Genomic DNA, 12679 nt, shown 5'->3' with positions numbered 1-12679 from the left:
AGAATTAACCTGAAGTTAAACCTTTTTATATCTTTGTTTCCACTGAAAGAAGTAATCTTTGTTTTTTCCTCAATATTATTGTCTTCAACAATCTTGTCCTTAATATTGTCATTATATTAGCATTCCGTTGATGCAGATCAACTATCATGCAAAGTATAAAAGCAAACTTGAGGAATTTGTGAAATTTTCCCTGTGGAAGACTGTCTGATTATCAAATTCCATCTCCATCCCACAACAGCAAAGGTGTCAAATGCCCGGGGTATGCTCGGGGTGGTGGTGGTGGTGAAGCTTCATTGTCACAGATACCTTATCGTCGTTGTCATCACCATCACCACTTAAATCACCATTAGTCTGCTTCATTTTGGGACTCTAACAAATTTGGTGATTTTGCCGTTTTAACAGTACTCCAAAAAATACTGTAGATCTAGATAACTATTATTATTGCTTGGGAAGGCTACATCTGATAGAATCTAAATTTAATTACTTGTATTATGAAATTTGAGATTTATTGCATAATTTTGCTTTGTTTTGGCGAACAGTTAGCCAATAGTTTTCAAATTAGTGTTTTTTGTTTTTTTTAATTGCTGTTACAAATTATTGTTGAAGTGGCTCAAAGTTGGTTGTAATATGGTCATGAAACCCTTGAAAGCTAGAAGGGTCGGCCTCCTTCAAAAACAAGAATGGCAGCTTGTTGGATTTTACCCCTTGTGCTTGAAATCCCTTTCAATTTTTGTCACATGAAGAGTTGATGTCGTTAAAATGGTAACAAACTTTTCTTTGCAGATACATGGCATCAAGAACTCTTGGACTCGGCAAATGTAAGTTTTTTTTTTAATTTGTGAGTTGTTCAGAAAAAAGTTTCTATATGAGATGTCTGTGTAGTATACGTACCATGCACTAAACACAAACATCTGGTTTGACAAAAAGTTGCGCACTTTCCGTGCCTCGAAGGGGAAAAATATGAGCAATGAGCAAAATGTCCAGGAGTATTGACATTATGTTAAGTCAAGTTCAAGTTTATTAAATTTTAACACTACTCATGTATAGCAATGCTGATTGAAGAGTGTAGTGTAATGGAATACATGAAAGGAAACTTATAAGGCATGACATAAAGGTTAAAAAAAACTTACAATACATTATGATGAAAAATTCTGTTGATAGATTACAAGATCATGGTAAGAGCCAGTCAAAACTGCAAAAAAGTGAAATGTAACATGTTTTAATACAAACAAGTAAACAGCAACAAAAAGAGTGTGATTGTGCCATCAAATACTGTACATAATGTCAGGAAGTAACATTCCAAACTGAATGTGGTTTGAACTGGTTATATTTGTCATGCGTAAATTAAAAATGGCGTGCAGATGCTTCAAATACTCAAGACTTCAAAACAGTTCTGCCAAGCATAAAAGACAAGTGTTCAAAAGATTACAATAATAAAATAGAGCACACTGTAAATCCATTGTACACATTTTAGAAAGAGTGCTATAAGTTTAATCCATTGACACCTCAAACACCTTGGGATGCTCCCAGTTGACGAGTAAAATCGTCTGGCGTTAGACAGATTTTAAGTCTCACTCCCAGGGGTCAATCAGTTAACACATAATGCAATTATACAATACACTGACTGTAAAGAAAAGTTGCATATTAAGTTACATAATAATTAAAATAAGTGGATGAATAAAGGACTAAGACAGAATTATAGGTTATGATATTAATGATCAATTTTGATATTAATTTAGTGGGCAGTGGTTTCAATAAAATTTGAAGTTGGCAGCTGGTTTGAATAGAGTAACTGACCGTTGCCGTCGTCAAAATGAATTTTAATCTTAGGTTTGAAAGAATCTGTCTTTATTACATGGCAAGAAAATTCTTAAGCTAAATGAAACACTCTAATTGGCTGGTTTACTACAAAAAACCAGAGTGCTTTGTCAAAATGCTTTGTTATTCAGATTTTTCTTCTCTCCTGGGAGCAAAGAACAATAATGTTTAAATTTACCTGACAGTAGAAGCAACTCGAAGCAGTCTGGTCTTGGTAGTAAATGATGCCTATTTAAAGATAAGGAGGTTTAACATATAGTAATTAAAATTATTGGGCACACCCTTTCCTTTTTTGGCTAGTTGGTCAGCATATAAAATGACTGGTGCAATAACTTTGGATTACTTAATGAAGAAGATACCGGACAGGAGTTTTAAACCATTAGGTCTCTGAATTGGACCTTTTTATTTTCTCCAAACCAGAGTATGTAGCACCAAAAGAACAACTAACAGAAACAATAAACACTTTGAAGTCCTTATTTCTAACATATTGGAAGTAGATATTATGGCAAAACATTTGTGGGTTCTGTATAGTTGCTACACTATGTGTATATGATTAGAGTGTCCTTTTGTTCTGTACTCAAACATCAGAGTCTATGTGCCTTAATTATCCTCAAAAAGATGTTCCCTTTTTTACATTAACACAGGTTTTTAGTTTTGTTGGGAATGCACATTTTACTGAATAAACAACTAATAGACCAATTTCAATATATTAAAATTCAGTCCCAAACAAAGAGCATCATCTTGAGGCTCTGGTGAATAAATGTAAGGATTAGTACGAGTTTATTCCCCAGAGCCTCAAAATGATGCCTTTTGTTTGAGACTGAATTTTAACATATCGAAATTGGTCTATTCCATTGTTTTTTCATCTTCAGATGAACATTGTTGATGGTCAGCCTTCCATGGAAATCCAGCCAGGTGAATACATTTGCAGTGAATGTGCCTCTATTGGATGAGGCTGAGTGTTGTGGAAAGAATCATGCTGAGCAAAGGACGGTGTTAGCGTTAATCTGACGAGGCCAAAGTCTGGGGGGATGAGTACACATAGAACATGGGTGACTATAACACAAAGTTCAAGGACCTGAGTAGTAGAAGGTAGAAAGATCTCCTCAGCCCAGTTTCAGTCTGAAAGCAATCCCTTAAACTACCACACTCTGTCAGGTGTCAGGCTTCTGCAGATGTCAAAATGTAACTGGTCATTTGATAGGCCCACCACAAATGTTAAGGAATCTTTTTTTGATCCAATAGATTTGAATTCCTCTGTCAACAATTTTCCTTTCTCATTCAAGACTTCAAACCTATTCTTTTCAGTCATTTGGGTGTCCTCTATGATCCAAGTGTATTTCATGAGGTTGTCAACCTGTAGTTATTTGAGTGGACTAGCATAACCAAAGTTGAAAAACACCTTAACCCAAAAATAATAAAAGTTAATGACTGCTTAATCAACAGAGGGTACAGTTCATCAAGACCAAGTAGGGGTGAGTACCAAACTTAAGTTAAGTCCTTGAAATTCATTGAAACTCTACACAAGTTGTGAATAATTATTTATGTTAGAATATGATAACCCATATTAAATTTCCACCTTAGGATCGTGTTCATCATGTGAAATAAACTTAACTTCTGATCAACCCTGACTGTGTAAGGTCCTATTTAGTAAGGGGGCATATTGAAACAAATTTCATTGAGTTGCAAAGCGAATAAGTATTTTTATTTCCCCCATCAACCAGCTGGGTGGTGTAATTTAAAAGGATTATCCTGTAACCTTTTTCATTTATTTGATGTTGCATTTAGTTTCTTTTTCTCACTTCATAGGCAGACTGCAATGGGAATTCTCCTACTGAGGAATTTGACAGTTTAACACCAGCCACTGATCTCAACATCAAATCTCGAAATAGTTCTCAAAAATGTGACCTTGATCATTCAGGTAGTATTTTTTTCGTTTTCTGTTTTTGTCACCAAGGGCTCCTGCTGTGCCTTAATATATTCAGTATTAAAGTTTGGCTGCAAATTGAAAAAAAGCAAGTCCCCTTTGGTCTATTAAATGTAATATAGTGGAAAGTAAGAAACACATTTAATTTGATTTGTTGGTGTCCAGTATGTGGGTCATAAAAGGAGTACAGTGGCATGAAGAAGGACATGATTTTGAGAGTTAATTAATTTTGTTTTGCTTCTTTTGCAAATACCTACAAAAAATAAACACAGTGACCAAAAAGGGTAAGAAAAGGAGAAGAAAATTAAGTAAGGAAAAAGAAAAGGTGCACTTACCATAGAAGCAAAATGCTTTTGAGCATTAAGAAAGCATTCATTAAAATTAAATCACTAATACACTGTATGCAAATTGAAATACTAGTAGAGACATATTAACATGATTTCAGTTAAAATAGATATGGAGATACACAAGTACACATACAGAATGAAATTAATATTAAGTGAAAGGGATCGAAAGATGTCAGCTACATATTAGTTTTCTGACTGACCTTTGCAGGGGTTTCATTAGAAGCTGTCACCTGTGGTATAGACCTCTTTCATAATGGTGGCCAAATAAAATTATTCTTTAATGCTAATAAGCCCTACTAACCTTGCTGGGTCCGAGCAAATTTCAAAAGAATATTTGTTTCAAAATGCGGGCAGTAGGTCTAATTAACATAAATACAAAAGAATGTAAAGTTGGTCACCATTATGAAAGTTGTCTATACCGCAGTCTGTTTGTCAGAAATGTACCTCTCACTGCCGGCTACTCTGCATTGAGTTTCACTCAAACCCTTGTAAAAGACAAGAATGACTGCCAGTTACATTGATTAGCCCAGGCATCTGCTTCAAAAGTTATTGAAACCCCTGGCTTTGTCTGATTCTATCCAATACCACAAAGTCATGTCTTAAACTTCCAAACCGTACTTGCAGCCTTTTCAACTCAGAAATCAGCGGAGATCATTTGCTGTCTATAGATAAGTCACACTTTAACATGGCACCTTTGTTAATCCTACTGGCTTGTTAGTTATGATAATGATTATCATTAGCGGTATTTGAAAACTTGTCTCTTTCTTAACAACTTTATAGCTTTATATAATGAATTATGTCATAGTGATACAATAGGACTACAGTCTTTGGCAGTAAATGGGACTACAGTTATTGGGTGCACCCTAGTGCAAGGAAGGGTGGAAACATCACACCCTATGAGTCACTGTATAGGGATATGGCAGCAACATTCCCGTGATGCAACTAATGAGGGTGGTCGCGACACACCCTGAGCAATAAAGGGGGTGGCAGCGACACACCCAGCAATGCAACAAATGAGGGTGGCAGCTAGTAACACACCCTGAGCATAAATGGACAATGGCCCTGTGGCATCTGGCTGGAAGTGACAAGTACAAATGTGCGCTCGCAAAGTGTGGGGCAAAACCGCAGCTGAGATGGTAGGGGAAGGGGCCACACCCAACCTGCTATGTGCAATGCAAAGTGCCAGGTGTGCACCCATACCTGTAGTCCAGCTTTATTTAAAAAAAAACAGGGCAGGGAAGGGTGGGAGAAATTAAAGAATGACTTGTACATGGAAAGCCTACAGAACACAGTAGCATGGCCACAAAGTGGTGACAATTAAGCATTCAGCATTTGAGCCTACGGATTCTGCAGACAAGAGCCAAAGAAACGCGAACCACTGAACGACGCTTCAAAAATGTTGCCATTAGCGCATCAGGTGTCATCAAGAGGCTGATCCATCATTTGTCTCAAGATTGTTTTAATATTTTTAAACTCTTTAAAATTTTCACATTCTCCTCCTTCGTGTTTTCCTCTTCGGAATTTTTGGCGACAAAAAGAGCACGTCGCCAGAATGAAGCAGAATCGAAGTGATGATGCCGCTAGCCTTCGGCAGGTGTCATGTTATCACTTGAGTAGACTGGTCATGATGTCGTGACGCTTGCCCCGCAACAACTGAAAAATCAGGTTTTCGCCCCATAGCAACGAAAAAATTGGATTGTTTGTACCATTATTGATAATGCCTCGAGAAAATAGAAATTACAGAAAACAGGCTGTCAACATTTAACCACCTTCAGAAGGACTTAATTCAAAGAATGAGCGAATCACTTTGAAACATTTCATCAAAATGTGACAAAGTAAACATCGCATTGACTTGACCAAATACTTCTGGGTTTTGTAATTCTCTCCATTGTTATTGTGGGGAAACAGAAACCTAAATGTCCAGTTGTGAGAGAAGTAGGGAGCGATTCAGTGAAACTGGGAACGTTTTTAGATTCGCGAACATTTGGTAGTATCGCAAGTATTTACTAGTTTTTCTGATCAGCGAATTGATTTTTTCGGAACTTCGTTGGTGTACGTTCACGAACAGGCTTTCCATCGGATAGTCTTAATTTATTTGTTACGGATTCTGTCAGTTTTCGCTATAATAATATAATTATTGTGGGACTGTGAGAGAAGTAGCGAACGATTTAACGAAAGCAAGAGCCGTTTTTCGCTATCTGTGTGACCGGTACCTTCCGGTGTGATTAATGGCTCGAAGTTGAAGCTTTGACCGAGGACGCTAAATATATCATTCTGCTCTCGTTCGCTCATGAAATAGGTTTCCTCTGCCAACTGCAAATCACCCGCGAATGTTTCGGGAAGGTTGGATGGGTTCAGAGAAGTACCGGTATGATCCATTTCTTTCATAGCTTTGATTTTTTTTTTTTTTTAGATTTTTGAATGGGCTATCATATTTTTGCAAGTTATAGTTCTTGTGTCTTGGCGCTTCACTATCTGCTGCATATTCAAACCCTTTTCATTATCGCAAATAATAAACAAACAGGAAATTAAACAAACTGATGTCTCCTTTTGACAAGTACTAAATGACCAAAAAGTCTAAAATTTCGGAAGGTTGCGTGACTGATCGCAACAAATATGTCGATCACTTTATTTCTTTTGAGCGGTAAATAGCGAGTCATCGATCAATTTCTTTTCTAATGGCTTGAACGTAACACTTTATATGCAGCTTTAGTTGAGCCCTGTCATGATGGTATGAGTTGTTTTATCTTCATTCGCTTGCTTGGGCCTTGGTCGTCGCCGGGGTCATCGCTCAGAGTCGGAAGACAGCCGCTATGTCAACTGCCTTGATCAAACATGAGTAAAGGAAAAATGGTAGTAAGTTTTGCATGTGAAGAATGCCTCAGCTGGTAACCCCAATGCAGAATTTTATTTGATTGATTTATAAGTGTTTGCGACTCTACCAAGACCAACATGAACGGCATTCAACAATCAACGTTCTGTTTTACATTTCTAAAACAGGATCACACACGACAAGAGAAACCTACTGATGACCCTCGCTAATCACAGGGTACACATCAAAGCCAACTTGTGCTTAACACCATCTTGTAAATTCATTTGTACATTCCTCACTTCATTTGAAACAAATTTCTATTGTTTATGCTCATGATTTAATTTACCGTTAGAGTCGCTAAGTGAGTGTTTTGTTTTGTTCCTCATGAGAACGCCGCCAATTTAGGTTGGACTAATTCGCATTTCTTCTCTTTTCCGAGTACTTGCAGCGACTAAAACAATCAAGATTTCGATGGTTTGTCGAGCTGCATTGTTTTAAATAAATCACAGTTAACCCAAGATGACACCCAATAATAATATTATAGCAAGCAGCCATTTAATTATGCGCTCACTTGAGGTAAATTAACAGCGTTTAAACGCGTCGTTTGTTTAAAGCTTTTCCGACATGAAATCTTACGCACGCGTTTTTTTCGCGTTTAAACGTTGTTTAAATGCGTTTAAACAGTGTTATAACGCGTTTGTGTTTAAAACGATAGAAAACGCGTTTTTTTTTTATTTATCGTAATCCCCCTTTTCCTAAATAAGGTCACATATTTATCATGGTCCTTGTAATGCACTGTTCTATTTGATGAGAACAATATGGTCTCTTGCTGGGTTGATAAGCAGATGTAAGAGTGCTCCAAGTGGTTAACTCTATTTTACAAGTAAATTGTCCATATGTACAGTGATCTTTTTCATGTGTTTGTCAATTATTAAATACTAATGATTTAATTTACTTTTTATTGTAGTGGTTCAAAGGATCATACCCCCATCAGGGTCTGTTGAGGTAATAAGTCATTTAAAACTCTTTATTTACAGAGAGTTGCACTAAATAGCAGAATGGTTCATGAACCTTCAGAAGCTTTGTGGCGGGCCTCAAATGTATGTTGACTGTATGCAATACAAAAAATAAATAGATAATAAATAACAAACTTAAGATGTCTGAAGATAAACATTGACAAAAGAATTTAAAGACTAAACGTAAATAAAATTGAAGATACATTACAAAGATCAAGATTTGAAAGATAATTTAGTTTAAACGGTTTCTGACTCAGTTAAGTTATCCATGAAAAGATTGCTATAACAATTTTTTGAAACTATAGTAATGCAGATTTCTTTAGTCCCAAGGAAACTAAGCTAGAACAGAACTGACATGTGGCATACAAAATTATTATTATAATGGGTTGCACACTTAACCAACAATTATTATTGTTGTGAAGTGAAAGACTAGTAATACATGTATGTGTCTATGGTTTGCCAAGCATCCTGTTAAAAATAAATACCGGTAATTGAACATTTGAACATTTTGGACTTCTTATAACAATGCAGCCATTCCGTGCTAATAATATTTATTGGTGGAGCCCTTACTACACTGTAAGATTTCAGCATCAATAGTCAGACTTGCTGAACTTTTTCTGTAAACTATAATTATTATTCTGACAACTTTTCTGACATTAAGTGTTATCTTTCTTATATATTAGGGTGGATATCCATTTGTCATAGCACTCTCTGAGCCATTGCCTGGTCAAGTCAATTTTGGAGAGGCAAAATTTCATGGTGTAGCCACTGTTAATTTGGAAAAGTTAAACAATCACACCTTCTCTGGGACTGTTCCTCGTATGTGAAATTAAACCTTGCCTGCATGTTTATGTACTGTATGAATTCAGTTATGTAAGAGATAAGAAACCTGTTAATGACAAAAACAACAACAACATGTTTTATTGTACCTAGCATATTACAATCTTAATAAGAAAAACCATAAATACTTATTTATGATAAAAGTTACTGACCACCGGACGCAGATTTCAATAAGGGTCACGAAGTGTCCCCTTGCTCTTCTCACCAACTTCAACATCAATCGTGTCTCGGAATACAGACAATTTACGTCAGAAAGTGTACCCCAAATGCTGTTCTTTAAGTAGAGATTAACTGCTGCATTTACCCAAAGCTAAAAATAATGCTAACCTTTATGCTTATCTTATTGTTGAAAATAGGTAGCAAATGCTTAGACTTAAAGGGACACTTCGTGTTGGATGGCAAAATTGGGCGTGCATCTAATTAGGGTAAAACCTGGACATAAGTGGAAAATTAACTATACAGAGTTAAAAAATGGCCAGAGGTCATATTCAGGAAATATTTCAACATGGAGATAAAGAAAAGCAATCAAAACATTTTTAAATCGATGTCTTGTTAAAGAATTCTCAATCTGGAACAGTATACAGTTTATTTGTTACATTGAGGTTTTGGTAGATATTGTCACAGTGATTTGTCGTAATCACCTTCCTTTAATTTGAGATCAGTCCTCAGACTAAAACTTTCTGCACAGTTGTATTAAATTTTAAGTAGTAGATAAAATATGAGCGGGAGATCTGTATGAGCGTTTACAATGGCGAGCCGAAGGTGAGCCATTGTAAATGCCCAAACAGATCGGACGCGAATATTTTATTGTACTTGTGAAATGAAACAATATCAGGGTTCGTGCGACTCCTTGAAGTCCTTGAAAAGCCCTGAAATCTAATTTTGGACTTCAATGGCGCTTGAAAAGCCCTTGAAAAAAAGATTTTGCAGAAAACTGGTAGAAAACTCCTTGATTTTTGCTTGGGTGAAAATTGTTGAGATTGCATCATGCTAAGTTAAAAGAGACATTTCAAAAATCTGAGCCCAAAATTGACTATTAGGGAAACATTAAAACCTAAAATTAGAATGTCCATGTGTGCACTTAACTTGCAGGATGTGGTAAGGAATATCAAGGAAGGCCTTTTCAGAAAAGAAAACAGTGAAACACTATGTATGGCATAGAAATCGTCTTATAAAGACTCCTTGAATATATACTCCTGGAATGTTATGGAAAAAATCCAGCACAAACCCTGCAATATATTGAATGAAAGGATTGTTTTGCGATTCAGTAATTGTCAAAACACTGTAGGTCCCAGAGGAGAGAGTTCATGGGACAACAATGAAACTAAGAATAGTTTCCGTCACTGATGAAGCGTAATTATGGCGACCGGACGGTTTTGTTCTCCAAAGACTGAGAAGGAAGAAATTGCCTTGTTGTCTGAAACGGTACCTAAAAATACGAAATATGTACAATACAAAATGGGAGGTGAATGCTTTTACTGCCTGGCAGAACACAAGAGAACAGAAAAGCGCAGCTGGAAACGGTTAAATCATTTTAATCAGTAAAGATCTGTATCAAAAGTTAATGAATACTAATTAGCTCAATAGGAGTCTGTATTAAAAGTTAATACAATTTGTATTAGGGTTTACATAGGTGCACATATGACTCAAATACTGCCTATTGATTGGTCATAACTCTTATAAATTATTAATGAATTTTACAATTTGTGCTTAAAATATTTGTTTTTTAATACACCTTTCTTAGGATGTCACTTAGCTGAGCCTGGCATTGTGGAAGTTACTGTGATGATGGCCCAGACTGGTCAGCATCTTGGGACAACTTCTTTTGAATATGTTGATGAGTTGACCAAGATAGCAAAGCAAATAACTGTGGATCATGGAAAGCAAGCAAAGTTCTTTTCCAAATTGTCAGAGGAGCACAAAGTATTGTCTGGTAATTAAATGAAAAAAACATTCGAAGGGTTGCATTTTTAAAAGCTGTTGAAAGTGACTTTCTTAAATTTTGGTTGCTTTGTTAAGTTGAGCAAATTTTGAGATGCGAACAGTGCCCAAATTATTGAAGTAATAGTTGTAGGTCGTATGCTAAAAATGGCTGTATAAAAAAATGGGGGCAATCCAATTAAAGTTGAGGCTAGCATTTTTTTCCCAACTATTCTTATCTTGCGGTCCTCAGACTTTTTATTATGGCTTGAACCCTGTGCTTAATTTACGGTGTTTAGAATTGTTGATATACAATTTAGCAAAATAACTTCAGTCCTCCAGACATTGTTGAAGCTCTGTGAATCATGATTTATCTGTAGCTCCAATGGTGCTAAGTGTTTTAAGTCACTTTGGGAATTGTTTTTGTCTTTTGTTTCGTATTAATCAAAGGTTGCAAGCTTTTATGGTGACAGGAAGTAACTAATTCCTGAGATTTCAGTGACTAAATCTGTCAGAAAGTTGTCATTGTGGATGTTCTTCACCAAAACCCTGTTAGCTCAGGGGTTTCTTTTTGCCACATCTCCCTCTTCAGATAATAAGATAATTTCAGCTTGCAATAAACCTTTGGGCATGAAGGTTGTACAAAGGTGGTATGATTTGCCATGATAGTGACCAACAAACAATACTTACTCTCACTGTTATTTCTTCTTTTAGGTTCCTCACTTCAAAGCAAACAGCAGCACTCGCTTCAATTTCTCCAGTTTCTGATTTATACAGCTTCACAAACAGGTGCTAAAAAGTTTATTGAGATTATCTTCAGCACCTCTGCTGGACAAATTGTCTTTGATTCCTACAAAGACAGAACTTGTTTACCTGAAGATGTTGCCAGAGCCAGTGGCCATGATGAGTTGGCAAACTACTTGCAAGATTTAACCACAAGGTATACTTTTAAGTGCGATGTGTCTATTTCATAAAAGTGCTTGATTTCCTGTTTTCATTCCAGGTCATAGGCACCTATTAGGATTTGTCTTTGTAGGAACTGGAAAATGATTTGTATTTGAGAAATTCATAATGTTTGGTGATTTCCACTTAATATTAACCAAGGGGGCTTTGAATTAATTGAAAAAATATATTTAGATGAACCAGTACTTTCCATAGTTACTCAGCAGATATTTAAATATCTAAGCCTCCCGTTCTTTTTTCCAGTTGAATAGTTCCTCAAGTGTTATTAACATCCTCAGAACACTTGAAAAAATAATCATAATGCTGGATTGTGTCATAAGCGTTTTTGTATTTTAGTTAGGGGTTGTTGGGTTTATGGAATTAAAAGTTCATCGCCCATCTGGTCTTATTTAATTTTTTAAATTGCAGATTCTCTAAGGAGCCAGAGTTTAGTCGAAAGGAGGCCCATGTAATTGACTGGTCAGAACTTGAGGTGGCTGCTATTGCAGCTCAAACTCAAGGGTGTAAGTATTTGTTAAAATCACAATGCTCAATATGTTTTCTATTATGCTTGTAATAGTTATTTGACTGTTCTTTCAGTCGCATCTTGGAATCCTACTCTATGTTCTTTCTGCGTTTGCCAATCAAGGTCAATTTTGTTGTTCATGAAAAGATAATCAAAGACACAGCTTAACTACTGTAGTTGCAAGTTGTGTTGTTGGCCACTAATGGGAGCCATTGTTTTCTTTTAAAAATACAACACTGAAAAACGGGGCTGAAAATTTAGTTGTACACAGAAATGCAGGTGGGTGTGTTGTTGGACATTGCAGACTTAATGAAGAAAGAAAGAGAAAGAAAAAAATCGAAAACTGGGTTTTGATTAACTTTTTACATGTTAACTTTGTAGATGCCTTGTCTTGTGTTTGGTGTCATTGATGTGCAATGGAAACTGTGTTTTTAGGGTGCCTCCAGTCTGAAGAAATGAATCAGAACAAATCTTGGGTTATGTTCTTCTTTACTGGGAATAAAGCTATTTTTTCCAGGTTTAAGAGAAAAC

General features: G+C 36.1%; 1 protein-coding gene across 1 annotated transcript in view; it reads left to right on the top strand.

Moving 5' to 3' along the window:
* The window catches only part of LOC138022993 (uncharacterized), a 75950-nt gene that overhangs the window by 18987 nt on the left and 44284 nt on the right, over positions 1 to 12679 (top strand). The window contains exons 7-15 of the mRNA XM_068870030.1: positions 784 to 818; positions 2691 to 2733; positions 3265 to 3293; positions 3628 to 3739; positions 7872 to 7909; positions 8604 to 8739; positions 10505 to 10693; positions 11395 to 11620; positions 12052 to 12146. Coding sequence (XP_068726131.1) covers positions 784 to 818; positions 2691 to 2733; positions 3265 to 3293; positions 3628 to 3739; positions 7872 to 7909; positions 8604 to 8739; positions 10505 to 10693; positions 11395 to 11620; positions 12052 to 12146 — 903 coding nt within the window. The remainder of the gene's footprint in view (positions 1 to 783; positions 819 to 2690; positions 2734 to 3264; positions 3294 to 3627; positions 3740 to 7871; positions 7910 to 8603; positions 8740 to 10504; positions 10694 to 11394; positions 11621 to 12051; positions 12147 to 12679) is intronic.

The sequence above is a fragment of the Montipora capricornis genome, chromosome 11 (assembly GCF_036669925.1).
Source record: "Montipora capricornis isolate CH-2021 chromosome 11, ASM3666992v2, whole genome shotgun sequence".
NCBI lineage: Eukaryota > Metazoa > Cnidaria > Anthozoa > Scleractinia > Acroporidae > Montipora > Montipora capricornis.
Note: the sequence above shows the minus strand (reverse complement) of the source record. Positions and strands in the feature narration are given on the sequence as shown.